This window comes from Dermacentor variabilis, chromosome 3 (assembly GCF_050947875.1).
Source record: "Dermacentor variabilis isolate Ectoservices chromosome 3, ASM5094787v1, whole genome shotgun sequence".
NCBI lineage: Eukaryota > Metazoa > Arthropoda > Arachnida > Ixodida > Ixodidae > Dermacentor > Dermacentor variabilis.
In genome coordinates this window covers 206,606,082-206,628,845 of record NC_134570.1, presented here as the reverse complement: position 1 = coordinate 206,628,845, position 22,764 = coordinate 206,606,082, and the positions used below count along the sequence as shown (strand labels likewise).

At 47.5% G+C, this 22,764-nt stretch overlaps 1 protein-coding gene across 1 annotated transcript in view; it reads left to right on the top strand.

Moving 5' to 3' along the window:
- Window positions 1-22,764, top strand: part of LOC142576609 (polyamine-transporting ATPase 13A3-like) — a 296,153-nt gene that overhangs the window by 182,738 nt on the left and 90,651 nt on the right. The window contains exons 15-17 of the mRNA XM_075686810.1: window positions 1,563-1,710; window positions 8,274-8,411; window positions 22,605-22,758. Of these exons, the coding sequence (XP_075542925.1) occupies window positions 1,563-1,710; window positions 8,274-8,411; window positions 22,605-22,758 (440 nt within the window). The remainder of the gene's footprint in view (window positions 1-1,562; window positions 1,711-8,273; window positions 8,412-22,604; window positions 22,759-22,764) is intronic.

Sequence of the window (22,764 nt, the reverse complement as noted above, 5' to 3'; positions counted from 1 at the left end):
CTATTCTAGCTGTAGGTTTAGATGCTTTCATACATTGGCGTTTCTTGATCAGATCTTTCGTCTCCTGCGATAGTTTGCTGGTATCCTGCCTAACGGAGTTACCACCGACTTCCATTGCACACTCCTTAATGATGCCCACAAGATCGTCGTTCATTGCTTCAACACTAAGGTCCTCTTCCTGAGTTAAAGCTGAATACCTGTTCTGTAGCTTGATCTGGAATTCCTCTATTTTCCCTCTTACCGCTAACTCATTGATCGGCTTCTTATGTACCAGTTTCTTCCCTTCCATCCTCAGGTCTAGGCTAATTCGAGTTCTTACCATCCTGTGGTCACTGCAGCGCACCTTGCCGAGCACGTCCACATCTTGTATGATGCCAGGGTTAGCGCAGAGTATGAGGTCTATTTCATTTCTAGTCTCGCCGTTCGGGCTCCTCCACGTCCACTTTCGGCTATCCCGCTTGCGGAAGAAGGTATTCATTATCCTCATATTATTCTGTTCCGCAAACTCTACTAATAACTCTCCCCGGCTATTCCTAGTGCCTATGCCATATTCCCCCACTGCCTTGTCTCCAGCCTGCTTCTTGCCTACCTTGGCAATAAAGTCGCCCATTAGTATAGTGTATTTGGTTTTCACTCTCCCCACCGCCGATTCCACGTCTTCATAGAAGCTTTCGACTTCCTGGTCATCATGACTGGATGTAGGGGCGTAGACCTGTACAATCTTCATTTTGTACCTCTTATTAAGTTTCACAACAAGACCTGCCACCCTCTCGTTAATGCTATAGAATTCCTGTATGTTACCAGCTATATTCTTATTAATCAGGAATCCGACTCCTAGTTCTCTTCTATCCGCTAAGCCCCGGTAACAGAGGACGTGCCCGCTATTTAGCACTGTATATGCTTCTTTCGGCCTCCTAACTTCACTGAGCCCTATAATATCCCATTTAGTGCCCTCTAATTCCTCCAATAGCACTGCTAGACTCGCCTCACTAGATAACGTTCTAGCGTTAAACGTTGCCAGGTTCATATTCCAATGGCGGCCTGTCCGGAGCCTGTCTTGCTTTTCAACCGACCGCAAATCAAGAATTCCTTCCACAGACCGACCTGCGTGACAGCGCGGTCACTGCGCTATCCACACAAATTAACACCGGGTCTTCAGGGGCATTCGTATGGTAAATAGCTTGTTTTATTTTATTTGTATTGATCTTCTAGTTTTCTTCAGTTTCCACATTGCATAAATTTACATCGTTATTTTAGGTGTTCGTCCATTTTCTAGTGCAGAAGTGCCGTGAGAGCGCTTCGCGCTTGGGTTCGCTTGCTTGCATGCTTACCTTTGCTACCCAACCGTACTGTCCAATGCGATGCCTGTGGCTGATTTTTGTTTGTCAAAGTGCATTATAACAACATTCGGAAACATTCGCAGCGCCCATGGTATATACGTACATCTGAGGCACTTCATCCCTGTTTACAAACTTTATACTACATATAATATGGTAATTTTAAGCCTTTAGGTTTACATTGTTAATTTAGTAAGACAACCAATGAACTTAATTTCTACGCAGGTTTGAGGCACCCATTGGAGACCCACGTAAGATTCCCGCGCGCAGCCCTATGGTCATTGCCATGGCGACCTGCCATACGTTGACCTCCGTGGACGGAGAGTTAGTTGGTGATCCGTTGGACCTCACCATGTTCCGCTCGACTCGCTGGGTAAGCATCTGCTCCTTAATTTCCTTGCCAATGGCATATCGATCCTGTCCTCAAGTATATTTTTCTTGCTGCTGAAAGCATTAAATGATCTTTACCTATGAAACATCTACATCGAGTAAAATCTAAGGAAAACCAATAAATACAAGCGTAATAATCGGCATTGCGTGAGGGCGTATGCCCATTTCCCATGTATTTTTTTATTGACGCGAGGTGGTAATCGAGCCTACTCGTTCATGCACCTACCATTAGGCTTGCGCAGAACGTCCTACAATATAAAAACGGTAATGAGCTTATAAAAGAACACGCACAAAAAAATAATGCCTTGAGACATTTGTAGACTACCGCCACTGCACACTCCAGAAGCCGGCTTGCGTGTTTCTTCCCACAGCGTCAGTTTTCTTCGTCCTCCATGATTTCGTGCTCACATTTGAGCAACTTTACGGGAGGAAGGGAACACAACTGTGCTTGTTCACCCTTCTTTTGAAATTACACGGTACCTTTTCCATAGTCTCTTTCTATTCTAATGTTTTCTTGCTGTCTTTTTTGCCTGTTTCTTCCACGTTTCAGACATCAAAGTATTGTCAGAAGCAGTTTCTTAAACTTCATAGTTAAGGAAAATCATGGGAAGAGCAGCACGGCAGTAGAAGTCTATTAACGTGTGCAGCTCCTTCTTCACCAACAAATAAATGACTCCATAGGTTAGAGTGTCGCATGCCACTGTTGCTAAATAGTTTCATTTACAGTAGTTCTTCTGTGGCTAAATATCCACATTATTTTTGAACATGTGGACATAAAAGCAATTTCTTGGTGAAAACTGAAAGAGCATTTTGTGTGCATTCAATAGATGAGCATGAAGGCTAGAAACCAGCTTCTTTTTCTTAATTCATTTTTATTAGTTCACTTTTTCGTTGCACACCATTATGTATGATATGTGAGCTATCTTGAATTAACGTCACGGCTTCACTGCAGTACGATGGCTTCCGCTATCTTTGTATATGTAAGGTGTCCCAACTGCCGTGCACCAAGATGTTAAAATATGCAAATCCCACGTAGTTGGACTGAACCAAGGTAATGTTGTTTGCCGTTGCTTAGAAATACTCATATTACTTTCTGCATTCTGCCTAATTACATATATAGTCGTATTTAATAGTTGAACTTCCCAATTATAACAATTAAATTAATATTGTCAATGAGAAAATAGTAGAGCAACATGAGAAAGTGCCGATGCAGCTTTCTGTTGCTCAATACGTGATACATAAGGGTGCTTTTGAGAGCCTGTAGGAGCCCACCAATACACGCAGCATTGACGCGTGACTGGTCGCTCGAAGCGCTTTGCGTGTATTCGAGGGCTTCTTTCACGCTTGGAAAAAAAAACTTATGTAGCACATACTGAGCTACAGAAGACTGCATCGGGAGTTTTTCATGTTGCTCTGTAGTTTGCTCGTTGATACTTTTATCTAATTAGAATATTTGAGGGCTTGCATAATTATTAAGACTAAATATGTAATTAGGCAGAATGCAAAAGATAATGAGTTTTCCCAGCGACGGCAAACAACGTTACCTTTGTTCTTTCCAGCTACGTGGGATTTGGATACATGTAACCTTGCTGCATGATAGTTTGGACACCCCGTATACTTATTACTCTCACAGATATGACATGATTGTCTTTTCCTCTCTTTATCTTTCCCGAAATGTCAGCTGCCAAATACAATCAAGGCTGGAGACCGCGTGAAGGTGTTCGCAAAGCCGCTTGTTGCCCCTGTCCTGACTTCTTTTTACTTTTTTTGTCTGTAATGTTTGAATACGAAGAGTTACGAATCTTTGAAATGCGAATACGAAGTTTTTCTGTAACCGCCATTTGCATGCCCCTGCTGTACTTTGGAGATGAACAGCTTCATTACTTCCCGATCGCTTGTCAACTTAGCGCCATTGCTCTTCCCTCTTGTGCATCTACTTTTCTTGCTCTTCTCTAAATTTTTAATTATAATGAATAAGCTTGCCTAACAACTCATATGTTCCAATGAGCAGTCGCTTAAAGGGAAGCTGAAAGCTTTTCCAGAAAAAATGAGTGAAGAGCAGTACGTCATGGTTTCCAACCCTCTGAATTAGAATATCGCATCGAAATTGAGCGAAAGAAAGTGTAAACAGATTTTATTTCAACGAAAAGTGCAGCAGCACACTCAGGGCAGCTCGCGCGCCTCGTTTCCGCCTGTGATTGGTCGGGCGCCTCGTGACGTCAACAACGGTGTTCGTCCGGACCGACTGCTGCCGGTACACACGAAGTATGGTGCAAGGTAATTTGGTGCTACATTGCTTAGACAGTCATGGACAATTTCGAGAGCTTGCGTTTCTCTGAAGAGTCCAGCGTAAGGTGTCCAAACCCCACGAGAGCGATCTTGCGCGCGACGGCGACGGGTGACGGCTTCGAGCGACAGAACAGGCCGTCGCTTGAACAGATCCCTCGGTGTTGTCGCTCGATCGCTCGTTTCTAGAAATTTAGAACTCGTCGCTTGTTGCCCAGAAGTCCTATGAGCGACTACCCAATAGTGCGAAGCCGGAACTGGATGTACTTAACTCAAATACTACCGTTTGTCCCACGGAACAAGCAAACTATTCAATTTTACACGTGCAAGAATAAGAACCTAGCGCAAGACCTTCAGAAATATTTTATGCTCCTTTTTACAGCAAAATACATCAACTTAAATTGATAAAGCACGCATCACGCTACTTTCGGCGCGTATATTGCTGCCCTCATACCGGGAAGTCGTCACTCAAAGCCGTCACTCACGTGGAGTTTGGCTTGTAGGCGACGAGTGAGCGCGACAGCCATCGCCTCGCTTGTCGCTGTCGCGTGCAATATCACTTGTATGGGGTTTATACTTGTACATACATGTACTTGTCCCTACATGTAGGAGCCGATTGCGAAGAGCTGGCCTCTCCAAGAAGCAAAAAATGCTGGTGCAAGCAGTGCTATCCTTACGAACGAAGGCGAATTGTTAGCATCTCCTTGTGTTGGAAATGTTCTTTGGCGAGTATGTTTTTTGCTAAGCTGCACTCAGCGATCCAGTGAGTCCATTTCCGGGCGAACTACTGTAGTGTTATGTTCCTGCATTCTTCCTCATAGAACGTAAGCGGTGAAGCGATCTTCGGCATTTGTGCGCTGCCTCAATGGAGTCGGAAATCTACACAGACGGTTTAAACGCGGGAAAAGTTTACCGGTTGTTGTAGCACGTGTAGTATAGAACCTTCATCAGCGCGCCATCCGCCCACTACTCGTAACCGGCGAATTCCGTCGGCTATGTGAGATGGTCAGTATCTCTATGTACTCGAGAGAAGGGGGAGCGCAGCGTCCTGGCGTGAGCTGGCTTTCCAACACATGCAGTGCGTTATGGTAGCTGCATGCAGGCTGTTTCACAAAACACGTGCAAATAGAAAATTCGCGGCGCTTGGCGATGAAACCTGCGTCTACGATGGGCCATAAACATGCACCTTCCGTTCAGCGTGCTAACACGAAGGAGAACCCAAAGCACGCATTATTGATACTCTGGTAGTAATCGTCGTCACGTAAGTGGTTAGAGAACAGCACTGTTGTTCTTGAGCGCTTGAAGTTCTTTCGCTTCACAGCAGCCTCCCACTTTTAAAGCTACTTTCACCACAAAAGCTTCTTGTCTTGCAGGAACTAATGGAACATCGGAACACCGTCGCGGTCGCTGGTGTTCGTGCAACCGTAGGCTGCACAGAACGCCGGCATGATTGGCCTACAAGTTCAATTGATGCTGCGCACGTGAACTGCCCCTCTACATACACACAAACAAAGGAATGTAGGGTCGAGCGAAGCAGATTAGCACGGCACGCACGCAGAAACAACCACGGTCAGGCACGGTGACGCAGACTGCGAAGGAATGGAACACCAGTGTTGACGTCGCTACGGCGCGGTTTCCGGTCTCGGCTCGCATCGTCAGCGTCAGCAGCAGCGCGCGGCGCTCGACGGGGGGCGGAGCTACAGCGCAATTTTAAGCGACGATTGCGTCGCTCCTAAGCGAAAAATCCCCCCCAAAATTTTACCTGCATGGTTTCTAAGGTTCCTGCATTCGCATATGAGCGTCTTATTGAATTATACAGACTCTTCAGCTTCCCTTTAAGCAATTTATGAGCATATGCCTAAGTAAGCTCTAGAAGCATAAATCTCTGGTTTGCTGCACGTGCTTAACAGCAACGGCGCTGCAAGAGACTGCGATGATTAACCCGTCTTCCTTCGATTTGTTCGGTTTTTGCGCGTGAGTACCATTAGGCCTTCTGAGCTGCTCAATACCCTGCTCCAGAATCTGAGTGATGTAATCGTAGGACTCGCGCAAACGTGAGATGTGGTGCAATGTCGCCGCACGGTTAGAGAGTCCCTCAACTGGCTTGTACAAATTTTGTAGATGCGTAGGTTTCAGCTACAATTAAACGTTAGTGCTATAATTTAACTGAAGCGTCTGATATTTAAGGGGAGCTACAGACAATGACAAGTTGCCCTCTTCCCTAGTCAAGCTTTTTTCTCCTCAATTCGTTCACCGAATGATCGCGTAAAGTTCCGCCTTCACTGGCTATGCGTCATGATGTGGTGTCGTGTTGTCCACTTCCGGTTCTCTTGGAGCCAGTGCGCCAAGCCTCTCCAACCTCTCTCTGCTAACCGCCTGGCCATCGACCCCCCGCTATAGCTTACCAAGCAGTGAGCTTTGCAAGCGTTCTGTCACAGCACCGAGTGTGTCCGGTATTCCGGTAACAGCCAGCCATCCATTTCGGTGGACGGATGGAGGGGTAAACTAAACCCCACCATACTACTACTGCTGTGATGAAAGCGCTTAACGTAAACGTGAGCGACCTGACCGGCCGGTACTGTGCAGGCACCTGGTGGCGCAAAGCTTAACAAGCCAAACACAAAGCTACTGTTGCTATAATCAATCGATCAACATATTAAACATTTAAGAAGACATTGTGTCCACGATTACGCTCCTGCCAAAAGTCTACACCAGTGGCAAAGTAGAATGCACTAGGTTACTGCTATACTAGATCTGTGTTTGTCTAAGCTATGTGGCACTAGGTGGTTGCACCGTGCAGGTCGTTTACGTTTGCGCCTCCATTCATCCGGTAAACTGCCCAGGTCCAGTGCTCTTGCACTTGCTTTTATCCGAATACTGGACAGGCTAAAGCTCTCTGTTGTGGTATTTATCCTGCGGTGTGAAGTGGACGGACGCAAGCGCGCTGATGCTGGCACGGATCGGATACCGACAGCCCGATGCGGTGCAGCAAACGTGCGAATGTTCGCATGATCGCTTGATTAGCAGCCCACTCTGTGACAACGGCAATCCATGGTGCTCGCGAAACGGAAGCTCCAGACAAGCCCTAACCGCGCCGCTCGCGTAGACATGGAGAACGTTGTAACACAAGAAGACGACACTTTCTATGTGCCGGAAGTGCTTGAGTGTAGTAATAAACGTTCGTTGTGAATTCTCTTTCTGTTACCTTTTTTGCTGAAAAGTTTTACAAACATTTGTTCACCATGAAGTTGGAAAAATCGACGACGCGATCTGGGTGGCCAACCGGATAGCTCGCCTGATTGACGTCAATTAAGAAAACTACGTCAATTCGGAAGGGGTGGCTGAAGGCACACGGGAGTGGCCTAGCTGCAATTGGTAGCAATGCACACTTTCCAAACGCTATAATAAATTACACGCTTTACGCGCAGCGCCTGCATGCGGTATTAATTATCAGAAGACCTACCCTAACGGCTCAGTACATTTGTAAGAAAGCGACAAAATCGTTTCAGGGCGCGTTTAACGTAGAATATTCAAGTCGTCAAAGGGCAGTCATAGAAAGCATAGAGTAATATGTAAGAGTAGGATGAGTTGCCACCCCAACTGTCTCTGAGTCTGTACTCTAGACATATACAAATGGCAACCCTGACCAAGTAGCCATAGCTTGGTTTCCAACGCGCTACTCAAGGCCATACCGGCGGATGGTGGCACATATTTTTAGCCGATGCCGTCACATTGTACGGGATCTAAGGAACAGGCAGCTGGCCAATTAACAGTTGTGTAACACCTGAATGCATCAAATCTATCAGAGTCGGCAACCTCACTAAGCAAGAAACAAAAAGAAGGGTTGCCCCTTCGTTCCCTCCTTCCCGTGTAAGGCTGCCATATGCTGTATCGATCATGTTCTGAAATTTCAATCGTATCAAGAAAATCTAGTTATCGGGTTTTACGTCCCAAAACCGCGACCTGATCATGAGGCAGGCCGTAGTGGTGGGCTCTGTAATAATTTAGATCACCAGGTGTTTCTTGCATGCACCTAAATCTAAATACATGGGTGTGTTCGCATTTTGCCCCTGTCGGAATGCGGCCGCCGTGGCCAGAGAATCGATCCCGCGAACTCGTGCTTAGCAGCCCGGCACCATAGCCACTATGCAACCAAGGCGGGTAATTTCGAAAAGATGAATTAATATTTTCACGTGATGAAATTTCAAGTGACGTTTTATTTTCCTACCGTACGTATCGTGCTGTTTATTTTTTTTTTAGGTAATGGAGGAACCAGCAACAGATGGGATTCAGTACGATGTCCTAACCCCGACTGTCATCAAGCCTCGTCTGGACATGGAGAAGACGAACCTGCAGGAAGGCCTCTTCCAGCTACCTCAGGCGGATCCTTGCTACGAGGTTCGCTGCAGTACTACTTCTCAAGACAATAATGGTGCACCCTCTATGCCAAAAACGTGTAAATGAGGAAAAGCGTGATACTATCGTATACTTCGCAAGAATAGCATACAGTTTAAAGGATCTAAGAAAACTGTTGCATTACATGTTGAATTTGTATTCAGATTCTTTTACTTGTAGTTCAGGGACAGTCGACAACATGTTTACTACATGCTGGCCATTTGAGGCTCCACCAAGACGTTTATAAAATTAAGTTTAAATTTAAAGCTGACAAAATGGGCCGTTCCTTTTCGTAACGTATATACAAGCATTGAGGGCTCATATATTGCCAAGTTTAGGCTTTTCATCGCAATAACCAGTTCTCTATGTCTTTATTGCCTTCTTTTTATACGTATAGGGCATGTCTCTGTCAAGGTGGTTGAATTGGGTTGAATCAATGCGCATCGCGTAGCTTTGATTTAGAGTGACAAATTATACTCCGTCGTCGTAACTTCTTTTTGTGTACGGTGTGCTTATCGTACCCAGAATGTAAGCACTTCTGAAGGCATGCTGGTACTCATAAGCTGATTGCAGATTAGTTAATGAATTTTAGTCTAGGTATCTAGAAGTGATGGGTTAAATTTCTGGAGTTATCGGCAATGCAGAATTCTCTTCAGCGTGCTTTCATCAGTTACCTCGGGATCGCTTCTCGACTCCTTGGCTAAGATCAAATTGTAGAGGTCAGAGCTTGGGAAAGGTCTAAGATGGGGCTGCTTCAAACACACTTGAAATGGTAGTAGAACTCGGTCTTATGACAGGCATATTTTCTATCCTTCTTCTTTTCACACTGTTCTTTCTTCAAATTTCCTTCATGAAATATACGGCCGATGACAATCGGCAGCTAACATGTCTTCGCATTTTCCAATACTGTGTTTTGCGATGATGGCGTGGTAGACCCTATAGTACGGAGCTCCTCATCTCCTCTTCCTCGCTGCCAATCCGAGCTGGCTCGGGGGCACATAACTCATTTACCTCTGACAGCGGGGCAGGGCAGCACCCGGCGGCAGATGTGACAAGCCGGTGGATGAAAAGCGACAATGAATTGCAACACCAGAACTTGATACAAACACGCACACTATAGCATGTGGAAAAATGCTTAGGATGAACTCCAGAATGTTTGCATCCTGCTACTTATGAAAGTGAACAGTTTAATTCCATGGCTGCTAATAAGAGGAAGAAAGAAAAATTAATTGGGTTCGAGGAAAAAAATGGCATTGATAAGCTTAGAGGTACAGTCATAGCTTTACACTTTCCAAATGAATAATTATAGGTTCCTACAGACAGTGAAGCAGCCTTTCGAGATCAAGGAAAGGAATAAGTTTTTCCAGCTTATCATTCTATTCTACTAGTTGAATGGTAATCGCGCTACCATCTACAGTCATAGTCATGAGTTCTGCCGTAATATTGAATCATTATATACCACATTACGTGAATATCCACCGTTTTAGTCGGCGGCATGGCCAAATGATGGTTTCAAAAATGGCCGACGGCAAAGAGTAATACCACATCAAAAAATTGACGTCAAATTTCTCAGGGAGGTACCTGTAAACAAAGTAAATAATTGTCTTTGAAAGGAATATTAGGTTAATTTCGGTCTGGGTGGGAACCGGCCTTCGGGTTGTAAGACGAGCACGCTTCCCGGACGCCGCGACGGCTACACGGTTATGATTGACTAAATGTGTGCCTAGTGCGCTCGTCATTGCGCACGACACGTAGCAGCCATCTGGCAGGCTAAAACGTGGCCTAGTGCTTGCGTCGTTGGGCACGCGACTGCACCGCCAATGCGCAGGAGGTGGCGCCACGTCATGAGTATAAAATCAGTGTATAAAAAGTCAAAAGACGGTTAAGCTTCCCCTTTACGAGTGGAACGCGATAGTATTGGGGGCGAGCTCCACCACTGGAAAAGCTGGCGCCACCGTCGGCGTCACGTGGCATGAGGGATCACGTGGACACAGCGACCGCGTCGGCTGCTTCGCAAGCGCCAAAGCGAGCTGAAAACGAAAGTTTAAAATCCCACCTGCGCTGCGGTTTTGATTAAGTGGTGAGGCTTTACCGCCTTAGGCGTGTGCTTGACAACATTTGAAAGTAATATAATTGGTAGTGGCTGCCTTTGGAGGCGTGCAGCATAGTAGGCTATTGCTTGGTGCCGCAGTGCCGGAAGTACGCAACGGAGCCCGGTGTTAGCCTTATTCACGCGTAGCTGCAGAACAAGGAGCTGCGTGAAGCTTGACTCGCGAAACTTAGAACCGGGAGAGAGTCAGCGGCTACAACTCGGGTATACAGCAAGCACAGACGCAAAGAAGATTTCTGCTACGGCGCCAGGACTGCGCGAGGTTCGTTGAGTAGCAGAAAACGCGCACTGAGACGCTCGCCCACGCCCGCTGCCCGCCTACTGTCATGACGGTTTGGTCTATTAATTGTTGTTGCTAGATACTGGCAAGTTCACTGGAACGGAAAGGGTGCGCTAAGACGCACAATAAAAAAGGCATGGCATATGGTCATGTTTGTGTTATGAATTAATCTACTGGATTACGAAAGAGAAGCAGAGGGAAATCGCACGCTGAGAAGACCGATAAACATACAGTGTGACGCAACTTGAGAAATAATATTGAAATGTCCAGGAATTTAGAAGACAAATAAAAAATATTCAATCGTTGCGACGGCACCTCACAGTCACCGTAGGCATCGAAGTCTAATGAAATTATCTTCAAACAGTTCTGATAGCATCCACGCAACAATGGTTGCTAGTGTACTGTCAAATGCTCATATGCGGCGGCCTAAAGCTCACGGTACGGTGTGCAAACGCTCTCACAGCGAAAGCAAAACATTGTGTGCGGACATGCATGCAGACACGCAGTCGGTTGCTGCGAACCCGTGCGATTGCTGCATTGAGGCTTCATTCTGTTAGGCTCCATTTGTTTATACAGGCGGCCAATTATAAGAACATATTTTGCATAGTTGGCTCAGTGCTTGCCTACCTTACACGCGAGAAGCCGATTCGGGAGACTCCATCGTGGCAACCGCGCGCTGTGGCGTTCGCTGTACGTATTGGGTAAAGAGCTAGCGTCTGTAAACGATTCTGTGCTTTCCGTTTGCCCAAGAGTATTATATCTACAGTCATAAGCTTCCTTCGTTTTGCGAGTACGTACATAAATGTCCAGGATGGCTGCCGCGGGGTGTTTTTATTGAACGCCGTAAGCTAAACCTATGGGGAGCGCGCCGCGTGATCCCTCATACTAAGCAAGGGAGGCGCTTCCGAAAGATGGCGACTCCGTAAGTCCTCGCCCCCAATTCAAAGGTCCCCGTTTGCTTTTAACATTTTCCAGCAACGGCAGCTTATGTAACCGCATTGTTTATCGGGAAACTATGGAGGCGAATGCTATACACGAAGGCCACCTTAACGGTACAAATGTGGCTTCTTCCGTGGACCGATATCCTGTTATTGTTTCGCAGTTTTAATATTTCTCTCTGAGAAGGAAGGAGTGGGAGGAAATAAAGAGAAAAGGCAGGGATATTAACCGTATGCGTCTATGTGGGTACCCTATTCTGGGGGACGGGAAGACGGGCATAGAAAGATAAGATAGAGAAAGGAAGGGGGAAGAACGCTGTGGTGAGCTCGCGTACGCACGCGTAGGGCCTGAGTGAGTCAGAAGCGTTCACATAGGCCAGCCGCCATCAAGAAAGAAAAAAGTGGCTTCACAGCGTTGTGAGGCAACGAGTGATAGGAACGGTCCTCAAGTAGAACCTGCACAGACAACAGCCAATCGCCCAGTCGTCACAATGCGATAGATAATGTTTGTCTTTGCGACTGAAATCGATGACAATGGCGCAAGAATTGTTCGATGTTCTTTTCCACGCCGCAGCCGTCGCATGCAGCACTGTTGGTCATTCCAATCAAAGTGTTGTACGCCTTTGTTAAAGCCACTTCCAACCACAGCCAGTATATAAGCCATGTCTCAGGTCGGTGAAGCCCGAGTGCAATTCGGAGTTGCAACGAAGGGTTCAGTTCGTACAACCTGGTGCGCCTTATATTTGGCGTGTTCCCCTCTGTTAAAGAGAGTTTGCGGGCCAGGTAACGAAGCTGCCTTGCAACGTCTGTCCTGAAAAGAGGAATGGGAATGCTGTGTTGTTCTTGATGCGACTCTCGGGCAGCTTTGTCTGAATAATCATTTCCCCTGATCGCGCAGTGGCCAGAAAGCCACTGCAAAGTAATTTCGTGACCTTTCTGTTTGACGTTGCGATAAAGTTTGGCGATTTCTTATGTTAGCTGTTCGTGATCTCGACGTCTGAGAATTGATTGCATGCTGTGTAAAGCTGATCTCGAGTCGGAAAACATGGCCATGCACCAGCACTCTGTATCAATAAAGAGAAGCGCACTGCACAGAGCCGTGAGTTCTGCAGCCGTGGACGTCGTGACATGTGACGTCTTGAATCGCAGTGTTACTCCGCTTGTCGGTATAAACACAGCAATCCCAGAACTGGTCGATGTGGTCGGTCCGTCGGTGTAGATGTGTACGTGGCTACTGTAGTTCTCGTACAACAGGAGAAAGCTCAATTGCTTTAGTGCAAGCGGGGGTAGATCTGACTTTTCCTGAAGTCTTAGAATTCTGAGGTGTACTTCAGGACTCCAGAAACACCACGGAGAAGAGACCGACCTTGCCGCAGGTGTGTAACCCGATGTAAGCGAGGTATGATATGCACTGACAGTTGTACAAAATTACATGCGGGGTCTTTCCATTGTGAGTGGCGAGGTGATGTGCCTGACATGTCACGCATTGTCTTGACGGCGATGTACGTCTTGATTGAATAATTTTGAGCAACGGCAACAGTTTCTGCCATTGACGCACTGCGTGGTAACCCAAGGCATATCCTCAGAGCTTGGGCTTGAATGGTCTGAGCTGTACGCAAATTGGTTTTGCAGGTGTTGGAAATAATAGGTACGCTGTACCAGAGGAACCCAACAAACAGCGCCCTGTACAGCTGTAAAAAAGATTGTGTGGACACCGCCAGTTCCTTCCTGCAAGCAACCTGAACATATGACATATAGCAATCAATCGCGTTTTCAAGTGGTTCAACGTGAGAAGTCCAAGACAAGTCGCTGTCAAACACAACACCCAAGAACCTGTGACTTCTCATGGACGATATCACTTGCTCTTTGATTGATGTGGCGTATGCAGACATTGGCTTCAGGGTAAACGACACCACAGCACACTTTTCCCACGTCACCTCCAGAAACCTTCTTTACGAACGTAGCATGATGTCGATGAGGCCGCCTTCAGAAGCCGAGCGCGAAGCTGTAGCTATGTCACCCCCAACGTCCACGTAGAGATGTCGTTGGCGTAGATAGAGAATCGAACGGTGCCTGATAGGTCCTTGAGTAACCCAATAAGGGCTAGATTAAAAAGCGCTGGGCTTAGTACTCCACCGTGAGAGACTCCGCGGCTACTGTAATACTGGAGTATAAGGCCTTTCCTGGGGATCACGTAGAATGATCGCATGTTTAGGTAGGTATTAACCAGACATATATCTTGCCACCAAGTGCTATTGCTTCTAATGCTTTAAGGATTGCTTCATAGGTAATTATCGTAAACCCCTTTAAATTCTAGAAATAAAGCATCAGACAAGCGTTTACAGGCCTTCCGGGATTCGACGTAGGTTACCAAGTCGCCAATGTTGTCTATGATGAACGGACGCGCTTGAATCCTGTTAACGTATCTGGATAAATTTCATAGTGCTCTAGGTACCACCCCAGACGTGTTAGAAACATCCGTTCCATTACTTTTCTTAAACAACTAGCAAGCGCGATCGAAAGGTATGACAGAATGTCCAAAGGCAACTGGCCAATTTTGGGAAGCGCAATAAGGCGACTTGTCATCCATTTCTGGGGAACCGTGCTACTCTGCCATGAGTCACTGTATAGGAGCAAGAGTGCCTTTCGAGCGCGTTCACCAAGGTTACACAAAGCGCGGTATGTAATGCCATCAGGTCCTGGCGCTGAAGAACGCCTGCATAGAGCAGGCGCAGCCATCTAGAGAATACGGTAATCACGTGAGAATGGTGAGTGGTCGTGAGCCTGTGTTCCAGTGGAACTTGTTTCACCGGCAGTGCTCCTACAGAAGGTTTCTGCGACTTCAAACTCTTTGCATTCTTGGTAAAATACAAGGGAAATAAATGGGTGGCGTTGACCAGGGGTTGCATGGAGGCCACGAACAGTTCTCCATATAAGAGGCAAAGGCTTTTGGGAATCCAGAGACTCGCAGAAAGACATCCATCGTTGTGTAGCCAGATTGCACATAAGACACTGCATTTTCTTCTGTGTGCGTCTGGCCAATCTGAGATCACGGATAGACTTGATATACCTATGTCTTCGCTCCGCACGGCGGCGAAGTGCCCGAAGTTTCCATAACTCGATGTTGAATTCGGTGCGTGCAGAACTTTTCCACATCGGATGTGTGGCAACCGGGAAGATATCTGTTATTGCGCCGCCTAGGCTGGATTGTATGTCGTCTCGACAACAGTCTTCCATGATTGATAAAATTTCAGCCGGTCAATGCATTGGACGGCCCCGGAGAACTTGTAACTGTCAGCCTCTCAATCATGAGATAAGTTGGGATGTGGTCATTCCCCCGCGTTCCCAAGTCCCAGAACCATTGAACCCTTATGTTAAAGGAGCGCGAAACAAAGCTAAGGTCGAGACAGCTGTTATGCGCCATTTCTTCCAGATAGGTGGAGCTTCCATCATTTAACAAAGTTCTCTTTCAGAGGCAGTGGACACCAATCTTCTGCCCCTGGAGTTAATCTTGGAGCTTCCCCAGAGCTATCGGTGGGCAATGAAATCTTCAGTGATCACCCACAATGGTGGAGTCGTCAAAATTTCCCGTAAGCGCTGGCAGTTTAAACGACTTCATGGTGATAATTAGGCTCAGAGAGCTGTGAACGTGACCTTGCTCTTCTTCACAGTCAAACACACGTACTGGTTTTCATTGTCCTGTGGCACGGGGTGATGAACATACGTCATGTCATGGCGTATAAAACAATAATTTTGCTGCATTGCCCGTGAGTGGAGGAAATAATGCAGTCATACCCGGAATGTCTGACGGGAGATGACAGGCTTGGCTCACAAATGACAATAATAGGAAACTGACTTACGAGTACAAACTGTGGAAAGTGGGACACAGCGACTTAAGTCCTCTCCCATTACATTGAAATACAGTTGCATTCTGGACCTCCCATCGAAACGATGGCCTCTGGCGTGCAATTGCTTTACCCTAGGGCTCTAGGGTAAAGCACTGGACCCAGGGTTTCCAGCACTTGCAGTGTGCTCTGCGCCAACAGGGTTTACATGCTGCTGAGTAGAACTCGCATTGTATTCATCAGTGACCTCACCATTATTATAACCTGGCGAGCAATAGGTGTCGCTGCACCATCGGTTTATGAGGATGTCGATGGCGGCGGTATCCTAGGTATCTTCGTGGCAGGTGGTGCGCTTGGAAGTGCTAGCCACTCCGCGAGATGATCAAGTCTTGCCACTTTCTTTGTTTTCAAGACGTCTTTCATGGTGTTCCTCCTCGTTGATGTAGCAGCCGCTTTGTCGGAAGACGGCGTGCTGGCTGTTGCGGCATTTCGTTGCACTCGTCGGTGGCGATACCAGCGCTGCCTAAGTGTAACGCCAGCCTCGCTGTGTGTTTAGTGATCCCGAACCATTCGCTTTCGAACCGCGAATTCCTTCTGGACCCTCAGAAAAGACGGGGAATGCGGGAGATGGCAATTCAAGACGATGAGCAAAACGTGAACAAGGTGAATGCAGGAGCCAACGTTTCGACAAGTAGTCCACTTGTCGAAACGTTGGCTCCTGCATTCACCTTGTTCACGTTCCGGACCCTCAGGCAGTCCTTCGATGAGGGTTCGTGGGAACTACGGCAACCCGCATCTTTCATGTTCCTGTGCTGCCCTCTGACGCACGCCGCTTGAAACGTTTTGGAAGGGTGTCGGGGATTTCGGCGGTTGATTTGTGTACCTGCGCCCATGTTGAGTGTGCGTCGGTTGTGCGTTTCGTGAATCGGGAATAATTGGAGAGTGTTAGGTGGACGCAAGCGGCTTGCGTACGCAAGAACTAGGGGGGGGGACGGTACTGCGCATGCGCAGACGCCGACGTAGGCGTCGGCGCATGCGCAGTACCATTGCCCCTAGTTCTTGCGTACGCAAGCCATTTGCGTCCCCTAACCTAAAGCTCTCCTCTAATATTAACGGTTTCTCCGGGGCAGCATGTCGACTATAGTGGGGGAACAGGCCCGAATGCGCTCGCTGTTGTGGTAGCAGCGCAGCCGAGAAAGGCACGCCGAGTTCCGTCTGCCGATGCGGCTGCCTTAGAATTCGCTGTCGCTCATGTCTGCGATTGTACATCACTTTTTGTATTCATTTTCCGCATTCACTAAACATCTCGCATATTCAAGGAGCCTCCGAGCACAGCGTTCCACGTGGGATTTGCCAAAGCGGTGCATTTGTTTACATCTACATGTACAGCTTCCTATCGCTGATGTGAAATAATCTCATAATGTATCAAAACATACACATCTGCGCATCTGAGCCGCGTTGTTCTCCTCTGACACGATTCAATACGGGCGGCCGTGTTACTTGTACTGCAATTGTGATTCATACACATATATATTACAGGCTGTTACTGATTCTCGCTTTCGTTCAACTTCATCATCATGGCGCGTGCCATAAATTATTATTAGAGAAAACTGTGCTCGGCATATGGCCCCACTTATAGGCCGTGTAGTTCTCTCGCAAAAACGCGGATCCCATTGTAGACGCTGTTGGTAATGAGCGAGTTTATGCTGCTGTACTGAATGACTTTTCTCATCTTGCCCGTTTGATGTAGCGGCAAACAGTGCTTCTCTGGAATTAAGCGATGTATCAGCATAACAACACACGCAGACCCACCATCTACGGGAATGCGACTGGCAGCGTTCGGCAATGGTGACCGAAGTACAAGATGTTGGCACAGCGCTGTGTCGCCGCTTGCCACTTATTGTGTGCGCGCTGTGCGAAGGGAAGAGCAGTTATCATATCGCTGTAGGGGTCACAACTGAATTATAATAGTGGTTTCCTTCGTCCTAATCGGTTATTTTTTTTAAGTTTAGGTCCATCGGTAGCGGGTACACGAACTCGACGGGCTCAGGCTTAATCCAAACTTCGCTAAACCGGTTTAACATTGACTCAAACTTCACGCGCACGGCTTGAGAAGACTGAAGCTCGTGGATTTCAACTTCGAAGGCATGTCGACGCAGTTTGACCGCGAATAATTTTATATAGAAGTGAATGAGCTGCAGCTGTCGCGTTGTCGGTTCGACGGCTGATCGTGTAGGGTTCAGTCAAGCTATCGTCGTCGGCACGCTGATTTTGTTGGTGCCGTCGACAAGAAAACCCGTCGCGCTATATGACAACTCGCACCCGTCGGTTGCGTCGTTGTTCGCCTATCATGATCAAGTGGTCTCAGTGACACAGTGCTGAATCGTCGGCGTCAGCGTCTAGTCAGTCTCGTATCGACCCAGTGTTACCACGTCTTAAACGAGTTATTGAAGTCAGGCACGCGCTGCCACTACCAGCAACAGTGGGCTGACGCTGCAAGAAGACTGCATCAGCAGCGTGTTCTTGAAGTGTCGCCCAAGTGTAACCCAGGGGTTTATCGATAAATTTGACAGCCGTCAATGCAAGACGGCAACTACGTGCTTCATGGTGCTGTCCGGACGAAGCCCTGGCCCTTTTTCTGTTTTAAAGTGGAGTTGCGGTCTTACACTCTGCACGTGTTCGGTACCGCACCGACGTCGAGCTACCAGCATAGTTTCAACACGGTGCACGGCACAAGTGTTCGGGGCAGTGAGCGTCCGTGCGCTTTTTTTTTTCTCGGGGTAGTTTCCCGCGATATCATGCCGCGCCGCCGCGCGCGCGTTCCTCCCGAAACGTTTTGCGACTAATCCGCTAGGGCATGGCGCATGCGCCGTCGCGCCGTGAAAAAGGCGGATTACGGCACTTCAGGACATTCGCGCGGAAGGCGTCTTCTCAATGGGATTCAGCGCACCGTCGGCACACAGCATTGTTGATACAGAGGCTTTTTACATAGCCAATCTTGAAGCACATGTGATATTGCAGGAGCTTCGGTATGTAAGATAGAAATGCATGGCCAACTTTGAGGTGAGAGGGAAGGCAGTCTACCTCAAACACAACCTTCGCGCAGCATGTGTTTCCGAGTCTGATGAGATATGTGACGACAGTGCCTTGTGTTGTTGGCTTTATTAATATAGTCAAGTCGTCTGCAAGAAAGAAAACGTGGACGTTATAAATGACGCCAACAGTGCTATTGCCGCCTGTAGGGATTATTGATCGCACTTTTTCTTTGTCAATTTCCTTGACATTCCAAAGACTTTGTATTGGAATACGATGTAGAACGTCTACACCCAAGAGATTCTTCCATGTGTTTATTCTCACATTTTTAATCTCACTCGGTGCGGTGCCTTTAAGTAACAAAGAAAGAACCTGCCAGTTCAGGAGCCCCAAATTGGTCATAGGGTCCACGGGCATGAAGAGAACAGTGTGCGGCCAGCGCTGTGGCATATCTTTCACGTTTAAAACACTTTCCGGCGATGACGCCAGCAGCAGTCTTCTTCTTGCCTTTCGGCTCATGACAACCTCGAAGTCGTCGTCCGAGGAGTCGCAGCTCTCCGAGTACAACTCGGTGGCTTCCCTGTCTCTGTCGCTTGAGTCACCCCCGCGTTTCCTAGACATAGGCCGACCGGACGGCTGGGCGCCAGGTAGGTCCCCGGAAGTTTCTTCGTCCATTGCGGCAACAAAGGAGCGGCAGCTCCGAGAATTTGCTAAGAAACAAAGCGAAAATGCAGAAACAACAGTGCTAGCGTTCAACTAAAGAATCACTTCTTCTGTGTGAGAAGATCTAACATAAAAGGCATGCGCTGTCGGTGTTTCTCTTCATGACATTTGTTTGTGGGCTGTCATTCTCAAAGTTCCGAGGAAAAACTTCGCAAAGAGTGAAAGACAAGGTATGAGCAACTTTAGTGACAGAAGAGTGGCTGGGTATACGTTGTTCGGAATTATATTTGGCTAAAACACGCTCGACCCTGGACGCGGGAAGCAGGATTCTCTGCAGCAGGGGACCCTTAACGCTCTCGCGTGAAAAATCATTCATGTACGATATAATGCCGCTGAACGGTCCCTCGGGTTATGAACTACTCGCGGACAAGCGAGCGCCTTGAGGCGAGAGCTTGCATGGACAAGGAACATGCAGAAAAAAATATTTCAGCAAAGAAACTATAATGCTTTCACATTTCCACAAGTAAGGAGTCTTAAATGCCTCCGCCGAATTTTTCATATGTCTTTCTTTGCCTCCTTCATACACCCTTTTGTCTCTGCCTGTCTGTCTGTCTCCAACACCGACCCCCTCAACCAGGTTCTTTGCTACCTTGGGCCAGAAAGATTGTGCTGGTGAACGTGATGCCGCGTCGTCGCTCCATCATCATCATTGCAGCTTCGTCATGCTGTCGTCGTCATGCGATCATAGTCATAAAGTTGCCTTCATCCCATTGCAGTCATCGTAATACCGCCTTCATTGTTTCGTCACGTCATTGCTTCTTATTCATTCGATATTAATTGGGCTTTCATCGCTCAATCGTGATTACGCCACCATTGCCACACCATCGACGTCATTTCATCGTCTTCATACAGTTGTCGTCATGCATTCGTTATCATGGATTCGATATCATACCTTTATCGGGATATCGCTGTGGTCCTATGATTATCATCATTCCGAATTTGTCACCTGACTGTCGTCATACTGTTTTTGTCATGCCATCAATATTACGTCATTGTCGTCAAGTCATCGTCGTCACATCATCATCTTCATGTCATTGTCGTTATAGAGCCGTCATCGTAAAATCATCGTAACGCCATCGTCATCATACACCGGTCGTGATCCCATTTTACTCATGGCGTCGTCGTCGTCACCCTGTCATCGGTATGCCATCGTTATCATTTCAGAATCATCATCCCTTTGTCGCAATGCGGTCGTCGTCATATTGCCTTTGTCGTTCCATCAATATCGTTATGCATACTGTGCTATGCTGTTCACACAAAGGACAGAATAAATGAAACTGACACAGGTGTGCGCCATATATGTTCATATATCATCATAATCATCATCACCATATTAATTTTGTCCACTTGCAGGATGAAGCTTTCTACCAGCGATCTCCAATATCTGCTGTTTCGCGCTAGCTGATTCTGTTACGATCGGGCAGCGGGGGCAGCGACCATCGAACCTCTCTTGATGTCCTGAGACGAATCGCTTCACCTTTTTCAAGTTAACAGTGCGTTCCATCAGTCAGACCAGTGGTCACACCATAGTGTGACGTGTTTCACGAAAGACAATGTAGTTGACGGATGACACTTGGTCGCCCACCCCGACGTTGGGGCAAATAAACTTCCTGGAAAGTGCTTTCTGCGCCGTTCCGTTACGGCCGCTGCTAGCCGCCCATACCAATCATTTCAAGAACCAGCTCATTACTAGGCCATTCCATGAGCCGACACGCGTCAGCGAGACAAGCGTGAACCATCCTATTAGCGCGTCTCCCTTCCTTTCTCTCGGGCAGCCAGCCGTGTGCACCCCAGGTTACTTCTCCGATTGTCTTCAGGTGGCAAAGGTGCCGGTGTGCTTAGGCGCCCCGCCACCCTCAAGGCAAAGCCTAAGGCCACTTTGGACTCTCCGGTTGGAGGAAGGTGTGACCGCAGATTTCCCTGACTTATGGATTTAGGGAGGACCACAGAGACGTAAGGGAACTTTTGGGGGCCTCTAGTGCTTAAATTCAGTCACGCTAGATTGTTGAGACATAACGTTCTCTACTCCTCATGTAGATATTGTAAATAAATGCAGTACTCTCCACTAAAGAACACTCTCGTTAAGAAAGCTCGGACCACGCCTTGAGCCCGTATAACCTCGGTGCGACGCCCCGGTAGCGTCGGCCGGCTACCCGTTACGAGACGCACCGGTGGCGTAGGCTATAGAACGACCCTCAGTTGGGGGCGCCAGACTCTGAAGCCACGACCCCTGAATCTTACAATTTTAACTTGCGCCTGCAAACTTCCTAGTTTGATCTCCCCGCCTAATTTTCTACCGCCCTCGACATCGCTTCCCTTTCTGTGGCGTCCATGCTGTGAATATAATGGAACAGCGGTTATCCGCCCTACACGTTGCATATCCGCCCTACAAGTTGCACGTTGACAATCATCGGGTGATGAGTTCTGCCAGATTTTTTTTTTTTGAGCCTATGTCCTGGCCGGTGACAAGTAGCATAGCACAACACTTGACGAAGCAGTCGAGGTCCTGCGATAGCTTAACTGAAACGTGCATTATGTGGCACGGGAGCGCTTGGAAAAATGAGAAGGCTGTCTTCGCTTCGCACCGATGAGCGTGCAAAGCCAACAAGTGCCATGAGGCCCCGTCGGTGAAAGCAATGAACTAGTGCGTGTCACAGAAGGTAAGTTGAGGCTTTAAAATGATATATTGGAATCCAATATCACTGTGGTTGCCCGGTAATAATAACAGAATAGAAGGATGCTCATGGTTTACATCTTTTCCGCATTACAGAACCTTGACAACATTGCGGAAGGTCCCCAAACATGTATTTATTGAACTCATGCATAGTGTCATTTCGCACAGGTATTCCCTTCTTAAATGAAACTTCATTCACCGGAACAAACACATGAAATGTTGTTCTCACTTAACATTGCCTTGAGTAAACAATATTGTAAGAACAGCCCAAACATCTACACAAGAATAGGTAATTGGGCGTGCCGAACCCTTGTTCCACGCACACACACAAAAAAATCATACATCGTCATCATCGGTGTGCCAATTCGGTCTTCTTTATTGTAGCGCGCAAACGAGACAAGTATCTCGTTCTGAAATACGATTTTCATTGTTATTTCTTGTCCAGCTTTTCAATAATGAATGAGTAATATTTCTGCATGCCCTTTAAGCCTTGTGATCGTGGCCATGTCACCGCTTTATAACTGGGGCATCATTTAGAAGACTATTGTGCAACGTCAACAATGGCCACCCCCATGCGTTGCCTCTCACATCAGGTGCCGTTCGAAGTGGGCATCATCCGGCAGTTCCCCTTCTCGTCCTCCCTGCAGCGCATGAGCGTCGTGTGCCGTACGCTGGGAAGCCGCCACATGGAGCTGTACGCCAAGGGCGCCCCAGAGGTCATACAAGCCCTCTGCGTCCCCGAAACAGGTATCC